The sequence below is a fragment of the Neovison vison genome, chromosome 1, assembly GCF_020171115.1.
Source record: "Neovison vison isolate M4711 chromosome 1, ASM_NN_V1, whole genome shotgun sequence".
In the NCBI taxonomy this organism is placed as follows: domain Eukaryota; kingdom Metazoa; phylum Chordata; class Mammalia; order Carnivora; family Mustelidae; genus Neogale; species Neogale vison.
The window spans coordinates 146395748-146408471 of NC_058091.1; the positions used below are offsets into that span (position 1 = coordinate 146395748).

The following is a 12724-nucleotide window of genomic DNA, read 5'->3' on the forward strand; positions in this document are numbered from 1 at the left end:
AGTCACAGAGTTTATCAGAAATGGGAGTAATTTCAGATTCGCCCAGGTAGGAGATACTTTTCAAAGTGGGAACATGCGAAGGCAGCTGCATGTATGTCCGTTTCTATACATCTAACTCATCACAGAATCTTAAAACGAAAGGCTTCTTAGGATCCTGTAGATTGAAGGCATGCCCCTCCCCACACAGGGCGGAAAGTCAAGGTTTGTGTGGGTCCAGTTCAGCCCAGAGAGGACGCGACTGGAAACGAGGGCTTCTGACTCCTAGAGAGGAGCCCTAGAGAGGGCTCTAGTCTCTCTGCTTGGAAGAGAGACCGACACACATGGCTGGAAACAGGAATTACCATTGGTGGGATTTAGTGGCCCCCCAAGGGGAACTATTTTCAGGTTGCCCGGGGAATGCGTGGTCATGTCCAGAGCAAGGGGCTGAGAGCCCCAGGCCATGCGAGCCTGGCTGGACCATCCGTGAACCACCTGTAGGGTTTGGGGCTGGGTGTCAGGGGTCCTGACAAAAATGGCCCACATTGATGGAGGCGACAGAGATGGAAGAAAATGTGCCTGGAAACCATGCCATGCGAGGAAGGACAGGAGCCGGGAGCTTGAGAAAGAGTTTGGGGACATACGTGGCAGCTGTTCTAAGTACTTTTAAGGGCTTCATGAAGAAGTTTATGGGGTACAAGTTAACACAAGTGTGAAGTGTCTGGTCAAGTTAACGCAAGTGTGAAGCGTCTGGTACGGTGAGTTTGGTTCAATCTTGAGGAAGACTGCACAGAGCTGAGAGCCCAGCAGGAGGCTCCGTGGGAGCCACTTAAATGTTCGCTGAACTGAAGGAGAGTCAGAGCTATGCCTGTGTCAGGTCCTCTTCTTCTGCTTCTCCATCTTTCCTGCCTGTTGGAAGAATTAACTTCAACTCAGCTTAGGAGCAACTTAGGTAAGCAATTCTCCGTGGACTGGATGCCGTGCTTAGACCAAAGGCGTACTGATTAGTGACTGAGAACAGAAACCCAGAAGCCCAGACAACAGGAACTTCATTACCTTACTAATGTGAAACTCCAGGCGTCTCATGGATCTTTCAATCGTTTTTATTTGCTGAAATTAAAAGAAGTTGTTTGAAAAAGTACAGTCATTAACAGTTTAACTGATCTCAACTGGCAAGAGTATCTTCTTCCCAATCTCATCCTCCAAATTACCAGAAAATGCTAAATATCGCCTCTTTCTTCCCATCTTGGCTATTTCAGAGAATCTCTGATAACAATTCGGAAAGTATCTTCTAAAAGATCAAACAAGTATTCCGAGAGATGAACTTGAGTTAGTAATCGGAATCTTTGTGCTAAACATCGAGGGAGGCCAATCAAATGGAATTTTCTGGATTTCTGGCAAGACAGCAACATATTTTTTCATCTTGAAGATGAACTCATCCCCCTACAGTTTGGTGTCTCCGAAACCGGGGTGCATTTTGAAACTGCTATCTATACGTGCTCAAATATAATGATAGTGGTTCATGTGTCATCTCCTCGTTGGAGTTAAAAATATTGTTATTACATGCATTAAGTTTAATTACCCTTTCAAATGTCTTCAAAAAAAATTACACCGTGATTCAGCATTAAAATGACGTGTATATGAAAAGGCACGCAAAGGGAGCGGCAGGAGCACATGTGAGTAAATAAAAACACAATCTACATTTAAAAGAAGGCTAGAAGAGTTTTGTCAGGAAGTACAAGATACAAATTTTAAGCGAATAGAGCAAACCATGCCAGGGTTTACTTGGAATCACTTTTTTTTGCCCTTAGGGCCATAGAAAATAACACGGTGTTTTCCCATCAGAGAGGTCTTCAATTTGATGAAACACGGTAGTCAGTTAGAACAACAGGTAAGGGCCTCCCAACACTTGGAAGTTCTTGAACTTCCCAGCACGCAGAGAAACCCTACAACCAGGTGGCATTTTTATGGAAGTGACCTTGAAGACATTATTGGAGCTATAGATCATGGTACTAATTCACACCCCTCATTAGAGAAAAGCATGACCTTTACTAGGCTGAGAAAAATCATCAGTTCTTGGAGATCTGGTTATGCCTAAAAAGGAAATCACGGATCTCTCCGCAAACATGCTGTGTTTTGTTTTCCCGCAACACTCCCGCACAGGATGGTAACTTACCTTGTCTAGGTCATATAGCACACCCTAAAAAAAAAAAAAAAAATAAGGTGTCTGGATTAGAACATAGTTTCCTCAAAACTGCTATTCAGGTCAACAGAGGGATTCAGTGTTCGTTTCTGCATTACTGGGGAAGAAATGATCACTCCTGTAAAGTTCTGCTGGGTTATTTGAAATAGCAGTCAGAGTACTTTTAGGAGCCGATATTTACTTATCCTCCGTGTCTCCAGAATTCCACTGTAATCTCTCTGCACCCAAAGGTCTCACTTGCTTTCCCCTCTCCTCTCTTACACCCTGAGGGGCACATACATTCATGTTAACTTTTCAATAAGGAAAACAGGTTAACAGAGAACGGAGCAGGGGTAAGAGGGAAATAAACACTCGCCCTCCCCTGTAAACATACAAAAGTGGTGTTTAAGGAGCGTCCTGGAGGGCAGTGATAAGCCTTTCACAAACTGTTTTTTAAGCAAGTTCATTTCCTGTGTGCTCATAATATCACAGAATAATCGACACGCCATTCCCACGTCCCCCATCAGGAGCTGTTTTCGTTTCTGTTTTTTGTTTTTTTTATGGAACACCAGGTCCCAGCCCGAGCTCCTGCATCCATTCACCATTGTTCTCCAAGGAGAAACATGTGTTGCCACTGAGGATGGTCAAGGGCATTCGGAAGTGTGGAAGGCCGTCCTGTAAGGAGTCACTCCCCACAGAGATGGGGTGCTTCCTACTCTAACATCATCGGGGTGTAAAATCTTTAACTTCTATAAAGCTTTTAGTCTCTAAGCCTTTGCGAAGGACACCACTGCACATCTTAGCAGGTCTCTGAAAGCAGCAGGAGGCGACAGCCATTAAGGCTTTGCCGTATCTCCTAGCACGTGGACCTTTTCTAGGCTTTCTGACACCTTGAGACAGTAAGGTGTAAGATCACTTCGAACTGAACAAAATCATTTAAAATAGTATACAGGTGACCTGTAGGTGTAAAGGTCAACCAGACAAGTCCTCACAAAGCCATCAGACTAGAGCCCACCTGCCAGCTCCTGGAGCATAAGGAAACAGAACGGAACGGGCATAGGGACTCCTTCCACCTTCTCATAACAGGTGCTCTTGGGTCCCCTCGCCCTCACTGATGTCCCTGACCTATCCTATTTTCTTAGTAGTTCTGGGCTCCAAATTCTGTGCTAACAAAATGCTAGGAGCACCCCAACTTTTCCTGTCCTTTTATGATTTAGAGTAGGGCCATGTAGTTGCTTCTGTTTAGTATTCTTTTTCCTGATTATAAAGCATATCCACATCAACATGCTTGGAAAATACTGAGAAGTATTAAGAATAAAGCATTAAGAAGAAATTTAACCTCCTTCTCAAACACACATCAGGGAACAGACAGTATTCTGCCCCTTGGATCTGCTTTTCTTAAAGGTTCTTGCTCGTCCCCATCCCCATCCCCTTCCCCAGCTACACATCCCCATCCAATAGGAAGAAAAAAAAAAGATTCTTAGTCCAAAAAGGGAATACTGTGTTAACCTCCTAATGACTGGACGGTACCTACCAGGCGAGAGTTTCTTCTCATATCTTTTAGCTGAGCTGTCAGCTTGTCCAGCTCTGTCTGGTGAACTTCCAGATACTCACTGCAAAAATAACAGGACACATACTCGTAAGCTCTGTGCTGGCTTTGACCTTGTCCTTCCGAAGGGGACGAGGAAGCCGAGACCTGCTCTGGGGAGGGCAGTGTCGGTGGGGGGAAGTGGCTGTGTGTTTCCCAATCTCTTGACTTTCTGAAAGCTCCAGGAGTCGTTTCAGGGACCACCCAGATGGCCAAAAAGGAGAACCCCTGTGAGGCTGGAAAGTCTAAAAAAGAAAAAGCCGTGGGGGAGGGAGTGTGGCGGAACAAGGATGGCAGCTATGCTGGGTCCAGGCTCACCGAATTCTGTCCCCTTAAATACAACACCGACTCTAGAGGTCTCCCCGCATACCAGGGAGATCTTACTCTGGGCCAACAATCTTAGGATCATATGGCATAAAACACATACAGTATACTAAGTAATAAAATAACTCGGGAAGGTTTCAGAATCCTTCCTCAGCGATCACCAAGTCAGAGCTGTCTGTCCACCGCTGTTCACGTGAAACCCAACACTGTGCCGAGTTAGACACATCACTAGTTTGGATCTCCTTCAAGGTTATGGATGAGATGTAGAAACCCAACATATTTCACGTATTTGAGACTCATTGAAGGCTTCCTCGATTACAGTATGAGAATAAAATACCTACTACAGCAACAGACACTTTAAAATGATCTCTAAAAACTTTCCTGCACTCCCCTCCTGGCCCCTGAGGGTTTTAGAAAGGAAAAACGTTCTAGGCGGCTAATAGTGTCTATGGTCTTACTCGAGGCCGTTTTTCAAGGCTCTGACGACTTCTTCCACTCTCTGAGGCTGAGGTTCTTTGGGGAGGTTGTTGTTTTTGTGTCCTAAATTGTGCATTTTCTTCAGTTTGGCCTGAGGCTTCTTGAGTGCAGAGGGATTTTCGATGAAGGAGTTACATCTGTGCGGAGGAAAAGGAAATTGTGAGTTTCAGGATCCAAAAGGGTCTGAGCAAAGTAACACCCTCTGAATCATCATGTGTTTGTGTTCGTGTCATTTGGGGAAGGCACGTGGTCCCCAGTAGTTGAACAGCTGAGCCATCATACATGTGGTTTATTGATCAATTTGCTATGAGATTTATAAACTGCCGAAATCTGGAAGCTTGACATGGCAGAGGCTCCCCAGGGTCAGGTCAGGGACCCTGAGAGAAGACATCCTGTACCCCTGAAACCTTACAGAAAGCCAAGGACAAGTGCTTCCAGGGAAACAAAGAAGCAGAAGGGTAGAAGCCAACGAAAAGAAGACGTTTGCTGTGCAGCTTCCGGCACAAGCGTCCACTAACCTCAACTAGGATGTGAACAAGGAGTTTCTGGATAAAGGGCCACGCCAGACGGTGTTCAAGGAAGGCCCATGTAGCCGAACCAAAGGCTTTTTTAAGCTTGCTTTCTCTGGAGGGCATTATCTTTAGGTGGAACACAAAACTCAGTGTTCCTGTTAGTGGCAGGGAGCAGCCCACAGAGGGAGACGGACACCTGACAACTTAGAGCAAACCACAGATCTGATTGGGAGACCGCGGGGCCAGAACCTCACCGACCCCCTGTCTAAGGTAAAGCCGTGACCCCCGGGTCCAGCAGGTGCCTGCCCTTTGCCTCCCAGGCAATTCTTTTCCTCTGCGTAACCGTCTATACCAAAGGGGACATGACAGGCCAGAGCATGTAGGCCCCTGAGTGCCCAAGACCTCTGTCGTGTCAGAAAAACTGAGGCCAGACTTATTCCATGTACCTATTTCGTGACCCATATGTTCCTGCTTGAGTTCCGCGAAGTCCTATTTTCGAGGAAGGGAGATTCCAGAGAAACCAGAGGACTGACTTTCCCAATCCTGTTTCTGAAGGACATCTGTTTCCCAGAGCCGCTCTGCAGAGGCTGTCCTTCCCCACCGCACAACCATAGAGCAAACACAGTCTCCCCAGCGGGCCTGCAGTGGGAAACGTGCGGACCAAAGGCTGGGGGTGGGGAGAGCCAGGCGCTCAAACTGCTAGTTTACCCCAAATCCTCAGCCATCTGCTTGGCAGGAGGAATCCTAGATGACAGAAAAGAAACTACAGCACCTAATGTTTGGTACATTACATCTTCTCCATGAAAGAAATTTAAATAATCTTATTGTGTGTGTGTGTGTGTGAGAGAGAGAGAGAGAGTTTTGCACGCTCACAGATCCTCTTGAGGGCATGAGCTCACGTCCTTCTCGAGCCACATCCCAGGACAGAACCACACCCGACTTGCCTGGACCGTCTCTCCTGCAGGCCGCTGAACCCCGCGAAGGACTGGCTTCTGATGATCCCATTGGGGCCCCCAGGCGAGAAGGACTGGGATCCTACCAACATGATTTCTGGGAGTCTGGCTGGTAGTCCTGGAAGAGAGTGGAAAGATTAGGGCAAATTACAGGCAGGTCCAGACAGAAAAAACACTCCGCTTGTCAACAATGGCAAAGGTGAGGTGAGGTGAGTCATGAGACCATTAGGTCCTACAACCTGCTCTTTTCAAGCCAAAGGGTTCAGCTCTCAGGTGAAGAAAAAAAAGATACCACCTCCTGAGACAGAAATAGATAGAAACTGTACACAATTATTGGTCATTTTAGGTTTAGGTTTCTTTTCAGGGATAGATATAGATCTATCTATTATCTATCTATCTCTATATATATATTTAAGACAAAGTCCAAATACATGAACACTTTGGAATGTTTACCTCTGTTCAACAAGAAAAACAACAGCAGAAACACACAAATAGGTCAAGTCAAAGCGTCAGCCAGGTCCTGAATCACGTTCAAAACCCAGTCCAATCTCAGGGGAGAATCTGACACTGAGAAGCCAGATGGCTGAAAACACTAGGTTTCTTTAGAGGTGAATTTACTTCAACGGGCTCTCCTTTTCTCTACCCTTAAGTCTCAGATAGGATCGCACACTATCGTGGCCTCCCGGAAGGAAGCGAGTACAGAGATCCTCCTGCAAGGGCTCATGTCAGGTTCTGAAGATACGCACATCCGAGCACAGGGACCGAGGGCGAGGGGAAGACGGTGGGGAGCACCCACCCCATTCTGCCCGCTTGCTTGGCTCTTGTCTCAACTCCCCACATACGACTAAGAGGGACTGTCCAAACACAGCTTTGGCGGGAGGCGAGTCCAAGGTCATTTCCCCCAAAGGAAGGGTCTGAGCTGTATGGGAACTCTATGCCCCTAGGTCAGGTGCACTGGAAGCACATTGTCTTAGCAGGGACCCTCAGCCCAGAGCCGGGGGCAGTCGAGGAGCAGGCTCCCAGGGGCGGGGGAGGCAGCTACTGTCCAGGCTGAGGGCTTCCAAGGTGGGCAAACACCATACTGGCCCTTGTGAAGGCATCAACCACTGTCCTCGAAGGACCCAGCCAGGAAGCAAGCTAAGCAGCTAAGAGACACGGCCGCAGAACTTCCCGTCTATCCAGATGTGCCAGGAGATAGGATAGGATGCCAGAGTGTGAGGGAAGAGCCCCCCCCCCACCCCCAGCCAGGCCTTACTCAATGCTACTCCTGGCAGCTCAGCAAAGGAAGGAGGTTGGCCTGAGTTGCTTCCCCAGAGAGAGAACGGAGGGCCCCTCCCCCAGGGGGTGGCTGGTTGTTAAATCCCCTCATTCCCTCCCCTGCCCCCCAGAAGAATGGCTCTGGGCTCTGCAGGCATTCTTGCAATGCACAGGTGCTGAGTCACTCCCAGCCCAGCCAGCCCTGCAGGAGGCAGCCAGCTCGAGCTCTGACCTGGATGGGACTGGGCTTGGTGTCCCACCCCTTCCATTCCAGCCTTGGGAGGGGCTGGGGGTGAGTTTAAGTTTTGCAGGCATTCCTTAGAATTTTCAAACTGATAAAGTGGAAGCGTGTGAGCGCAGTAAAGTTCGCATCTAGTGCACCAGTGGCAGGACAAAATGCAGGACTTAATGAGGTTCTCCTAAGTGCCCTTGGCCGCTTACGAAGAGGTCTGTCCACTGCTCAGGTGCAGAAAGCATGCCTGAGCGACCTTTGTGTCTACATGCAAACTTGTCATGAACATCAAGAAGACGCTACAGTTTGTGTTATTTCTGTACTCGTGTTATAAACAAAAATGCACCATAAGGTTTAAATTTGCAAAAAAAATTTTTTTTCAACTAGGTGCCACGCCCAGCGTGGAGCCCAGTTCAGGCTTGAACTGATGACCAAGAGATCAAGACCTGAGCAGAGATCAGGAGTCGCAGGCTCAACTGACTGAGCCACCCAGGTGTTCCGAAATGTGGCAAGTTTTATTAGTGTTGTATCTCATTTTGTAAATTACTGTTCACTCGATCTACTGTTGCATTATGGAGTTCTTTGACCACAGGAAAAGAATGAAAGCATTTAAAATATCTTAATGGCACAGATATCTTGTACTTCCTAGGAATTTTTAAGCCAAAAAGATTTTTTTCTCTTATCCATTGGCTTGGTAGTTTCCACTACGGGCCTCTGGCTCCCCTTTCCCAGGCATTCAGTTTAACTAATGCAGAGTGCCACGTGGGGATCCAGACTTTGAAAAGGCCCTCAGGTGATTCTTAGTCTCAGCAAAGAAAAGGGAGCAGGGGGGCGCCTGGGTGGCTCAGTTGGCTAAGGGTCTGCCTTCAGCTCAGGTCATAATCCCAGGATCCTGGGATCGAGCCCCTCATCAGGCTCCCGGCTCAATGGGAGCCTGCTTCTCCCTCTGCCTCTGCCTGCCACTCTGCCTACTTGTGAACTCACTTGAGCTCTCTTTCTCAAAAAAATAAAATCTTAAAAAAAAGGGGGGGGGTGATGTTGGCTGAAATTTTCGATTTTTTTTGAAACTTTAAAACTTCAGTTAAAATAATCTGCTACAATTTCTCAAATCCAACTTTTATAAAGGACTACTCAGTTTTAAATAAGCCTCTGTTTGCAAAGTTTAACTGTCTTGTTAAATGAATTGAACAGTGAGCAAGTAAAACATACCAACCAGATGGCAGGATGATTCACCTTCTTCCTTAGTTAAGTGATAGATAAGGAAAGGTCATGAGCCTAAAACAAACCTTTGCCCAAGGTTCTCAGAATGTGAAATGCTTTGGGATGGATAAAACCCTGAGAAGCTTTTCATGATACTTAGAGGCTGAATGGATGATGGTAGGAATGAGCCTTTCTGGTCTCTAATGATCATTAGCGAGAAAGAATTTGGCTGAGAGCTGGTTTAGGCTGAGATCTCTAGCCTGCAGGTCCATTCTCCTGGAGGCTGCCCTGCTGCCCCAGGAGAGTCATAAAACTAGTGTGTGCAGTCCCTACACATAGGCTCCTGGAGGAAGGGAGAAAGTGGGGACGGGGTAGACAGAGGAGGAGGTCTTAGGAACGAGAGTAATCACACACGTGCCCCGTCCACACCCTTAATTCTGAAGCAGGGTTAGTTCCCCCAGTTCTTCCAGACCCAGACCCGTCTTCCAGCTCTCCCATCTCCTTCCCACTTACAAGCTCTCCCACAGACGCTCTGTTATCACCTTTCTGGTGACTCCACTCCCACCTCGGGCCAATGAGTCAGCTAAGTCTACAGGCTCCTTCCTGGCTTCCTAGAAATCCCACGGATGCGGTGTTCCCAGCATCCAGCCAAACCACCCCCAAAACGACACAGTTGCCTTTCAAGGCTTTAAAGACTTAAAACCAGTCATTTCCTCGGAGCAATTTACATCTTAACAGTGGATGCTCCTTTGGCCTAAAAGCCTTCACTGGAAAAAAAGGACCACAGTGGAACGGCAGTATCATTGTCCTTAGGGGTAGAAAGCGGTACCCAAAGTCTGGAGGGTAATTTGGCAGCATGTGTTCGAGAAGTAAAACATAGGGATCCTTTAGAGCAGCACATCTACTCTTTGGTCTGTCCTGTAGACAAAGACTCAAGTTCACCAAGGGGCCTCTACGGGGTTGCTCACGACAGGCAATGCAGCAGTGGAGAAACGGACAGGATAGGCACGCTAATCTTTCGGGCAATGGTCAGTACGCTACAGCAAAACCATGGGACAGGATCTTCTGTGGCAGTTTTAAAGTCAATAGACCTACGTAGAAAGATCCGAGGACAAATTGCAGAACAAAACAGAGTGTGACACCAGGAGTGTTACAAACAGAACAACATACAATCGTGTGCGTGGAATATAAAAGTTCAGAAAACGTCCGTAAGACTGTCTATGGAGCAGGGGAACAGAGGGGTCAGCCATCTTTTAATGTTTGTATTCATTTTCATAAAGGAAATATATTTATGTATGATTTGTATGATGCAGAATATATATATATATATTTTAGATTTTACTTATTTATTTATTGGAGATAGAGAGAGAGAGAAAGACGGGGGCAGAGGGAGACGGAGGAACAGACTTCCCAGATGAGCAGGGATCCCGACGCGAGGCTCGATCCCAGGGCCCCGGGATCATAACCTGAGCCAAAGGCAGACACTTCAGTGACTGAGCCACCTGGGTGCCCCGCCATGCAAAAATCTTTTTAGGAATTGCAGACATTTGGAGCTGCCCCAAGTTAGGACTGGAGGAAAAAGAACGTCGCACAAAAGAGTACATATGATGGGACAGATGGCAATAAGACTTATCCTGGGGGTCACTTCATAATGTGGAAAAATGGGGACTTGCTGTGATGTACCCCTGAAATTCATAGGCTATTGCTTGCCAATGATGCTTCAATTTATAAAAGGACAAAAAAAAAAAGAACATACCTGGTTAAGTGTTGGGTAGCAAGTATATTTACATTGTTGTGTACATTTAGAAGGCTTGCAAAGGAGAAATATGATTTCTAAGAAATAATGTGGTTGGTGTCACAAATTCTCAGGCCTCTGATCAAGCTGGGGGTCTGCTCCTAGCTGTGCTTTGTCCCAAGAGACCCAGAGGTTTTACCAGGCAGCTCTCCCACCTCACCAATCTATGAGAAGGACGGAACTCCTCTGGAAAGAATCCCAAGAACCTTGACTTAAACACGCCCTCCAGTTCGTTTGGAGCGGAGCCTCTTAGAAAAACAAGCCAGAAGGCCCCAGCTGTTTCTCTCGGCTGTTTCTGCAATGAATCCTATGGCTTCCTCCTCTGGTGCACAGTGATAGGATCCCAGTACAGACCAGGGGCTTTTGGGTTTCACACATCCTAACGCAGGGATACAGGTGCCCTGGGCCTCCGTGGGTGCTAGGGACTGCCACCCCTGGACAGAAAGTCCTCGAGTTTGTTTAAATTAGAAGGTAGCTCCGCCAATCAGCAGACAGCTTTTGAAGAAGGGCACAGAGCCTGGGGATGGCAGGGTCTGGGGAAGGGGCTGAGGCAGATAAAAAGAGGCCAGGGGATCAAGGACACCCCCTTCCTCCCTCCCTCCCTCCAGCGGGTCTCCTGCCGTGTTTAGACCGGAAACAGAATGTGCACATCTGAGTGTAATTCAGAGTGGGGGGTTAGAGCCGGCTCTCTGGGGAGCGTAGCGGCTGGCCAACTGTCAAGAAGAAATGAATGAGTGGTAGAAACCACCCCCAGAGAGTTGCTTGTGTGGCAGGTGATGAGGGCTTTTATGGCTCAGCAGCCCTTCGTTACACTCCCAACAGAAGTCATAAAAGAGGAAGAAAAACCTTTGAAAAGCTCAGTCCTGGTCACAGGTCTGTGTTCCACTGTATTTTTATCAGCAGCCTTGTCCGTTCTTGGGAGTTTGACTGGCTCGAGCTGGAACCCGCCCCCCCACCCCAGACTGAGTCCGTTCCTCTTGGGGCCCCGCGAGGTTAGGGCTGCTATGGTAAGGACCCCGAGAACCCAGTCACAGGCTGACCTCCATCCGGCAAGTCTCCATGCCGACTAATTCAGAGAGGCATGGATTCACCCATAAAGGAAATGGACAGACGGTCTCATCTGCTAGAAGGAATGTGAAGATGACCGTTAAAGTATACTGAGGTTCGTTGGCGGAAGTGGGAATTATTGGGTTATTTTGAGTTTTTCTAAGCATAAAAGCACTCTGCTGTATCAGGAAAAGACAAAAGAAGTGGAAAGAAGGCAGGACAGAGACGGTGAGAGAGAACCAGCCTGCTCCGTCACCCGAGGACAACCACCAGTAGAATTTCGGTGTATTTCGTATTCCTCGAGTCTCTCCTTTCCATTTAAAACATAAAGATTTGGAACATAATCCATGCCAAATTTTGTATCCTGCTTATTTTTATCAGATTCTTTTTTAGGGCCATGTCGAGGGGTTTATAAATGAGCCTTTTCCTTAAACTATCTTTAAAAGGAAACTTAGTTCTACCCCAGAGTTCGTGTGCTCCTTTGGAAAGTAAAAGGAAATCCAACCAGTCTATATGATACATGCTTTTTATTTCTGATTTAAAGATGTGCCCAAAGGCAAGGGGGACCCTGCAAGGGTGACACCAGGGTTTCTCTTTGGGAAATGAGGGAACAATGAGCATTAGCTCCTGCTTCAGTCGCGGGACTCCAAAGCTCATGACGTTGCCCTAACCCTCGAAGAGAAAGGCTTTTAGGGTGCTTTACTCTGTTTATTTAATCAAATCTTCTGGTTAAGAACACATATGGGTAATTCTGGAAGATTCCCAACAATGATAGGAAATATGACACATCTGAGATTTCTGAATGATGCCAATGGAGGTATCTCTGTTCTCACCAAAGCATTTCTCATGAGAGGAGAGGGTCTACTTAAAAACCAACAGTCGCCACAGTTTCAAAGCTATACTCTCCCCAGAAGTGAGACCGAGACCAATCCTCTGAGATGGGACGATGACCAGCAGGTCAGGTGGAAGGTGGCTGGGGCAACACGCCGGCAAAGGTGACAAATGCTCTCATCAATGCCAGGGTTTGCTTGGTGCCAAGGAGGGGAGCAGGCACAGGGGCAGGAGACACCTTTGAGGGGCCGTGGGGTCATGCTAAAACTGCGCTCTGGTCATGGTCAGACAACTACACACTTCCTAAGACCTAAACTGTACGCTCGGGATGAATGAATTTCACAGTATGC

The 12724-nt window shown here is 47.4% G+C and overlaps 1 protein-coding gene across 5 annotated transcripts in view; it reads right to left on the bottom strand.

The window, feature by feature from the left end:
• RIPOR2 (RHO family interacting cell polarization regulator 2) overlaps positions 1-12724 on the bottom strand; it is a 213105-nt gene that overhangs the window by 50331 nt on the left and 150050 nt on the right. For all 5 annotated transcript variants that reach the window (XM_044260084.1, XM_044260093.1, XM_044260089.1 and 2 more), the window contains exons 2-6: positions 6004-6130; positions 4529-4684; positions 3693-3771; positions 2153-2176; positions 1033-1086 (exon numbers count right to left, since the gene is read on the bottom strand). In XM_044260084.1, coding sequence (XP_044116019.1) covers positions 1033-1086; positions 2153-2176; positions 3693-3771; positions 4529-4684; positions 6004-6130 — 440 coding nt within the window. The remainder of the gene's footprint in view (positions 1-1032; positions 1087-2152; positions 2177-3692; positions 3772-4528; positions 4685-6003; positions 6131-12724) is intronic.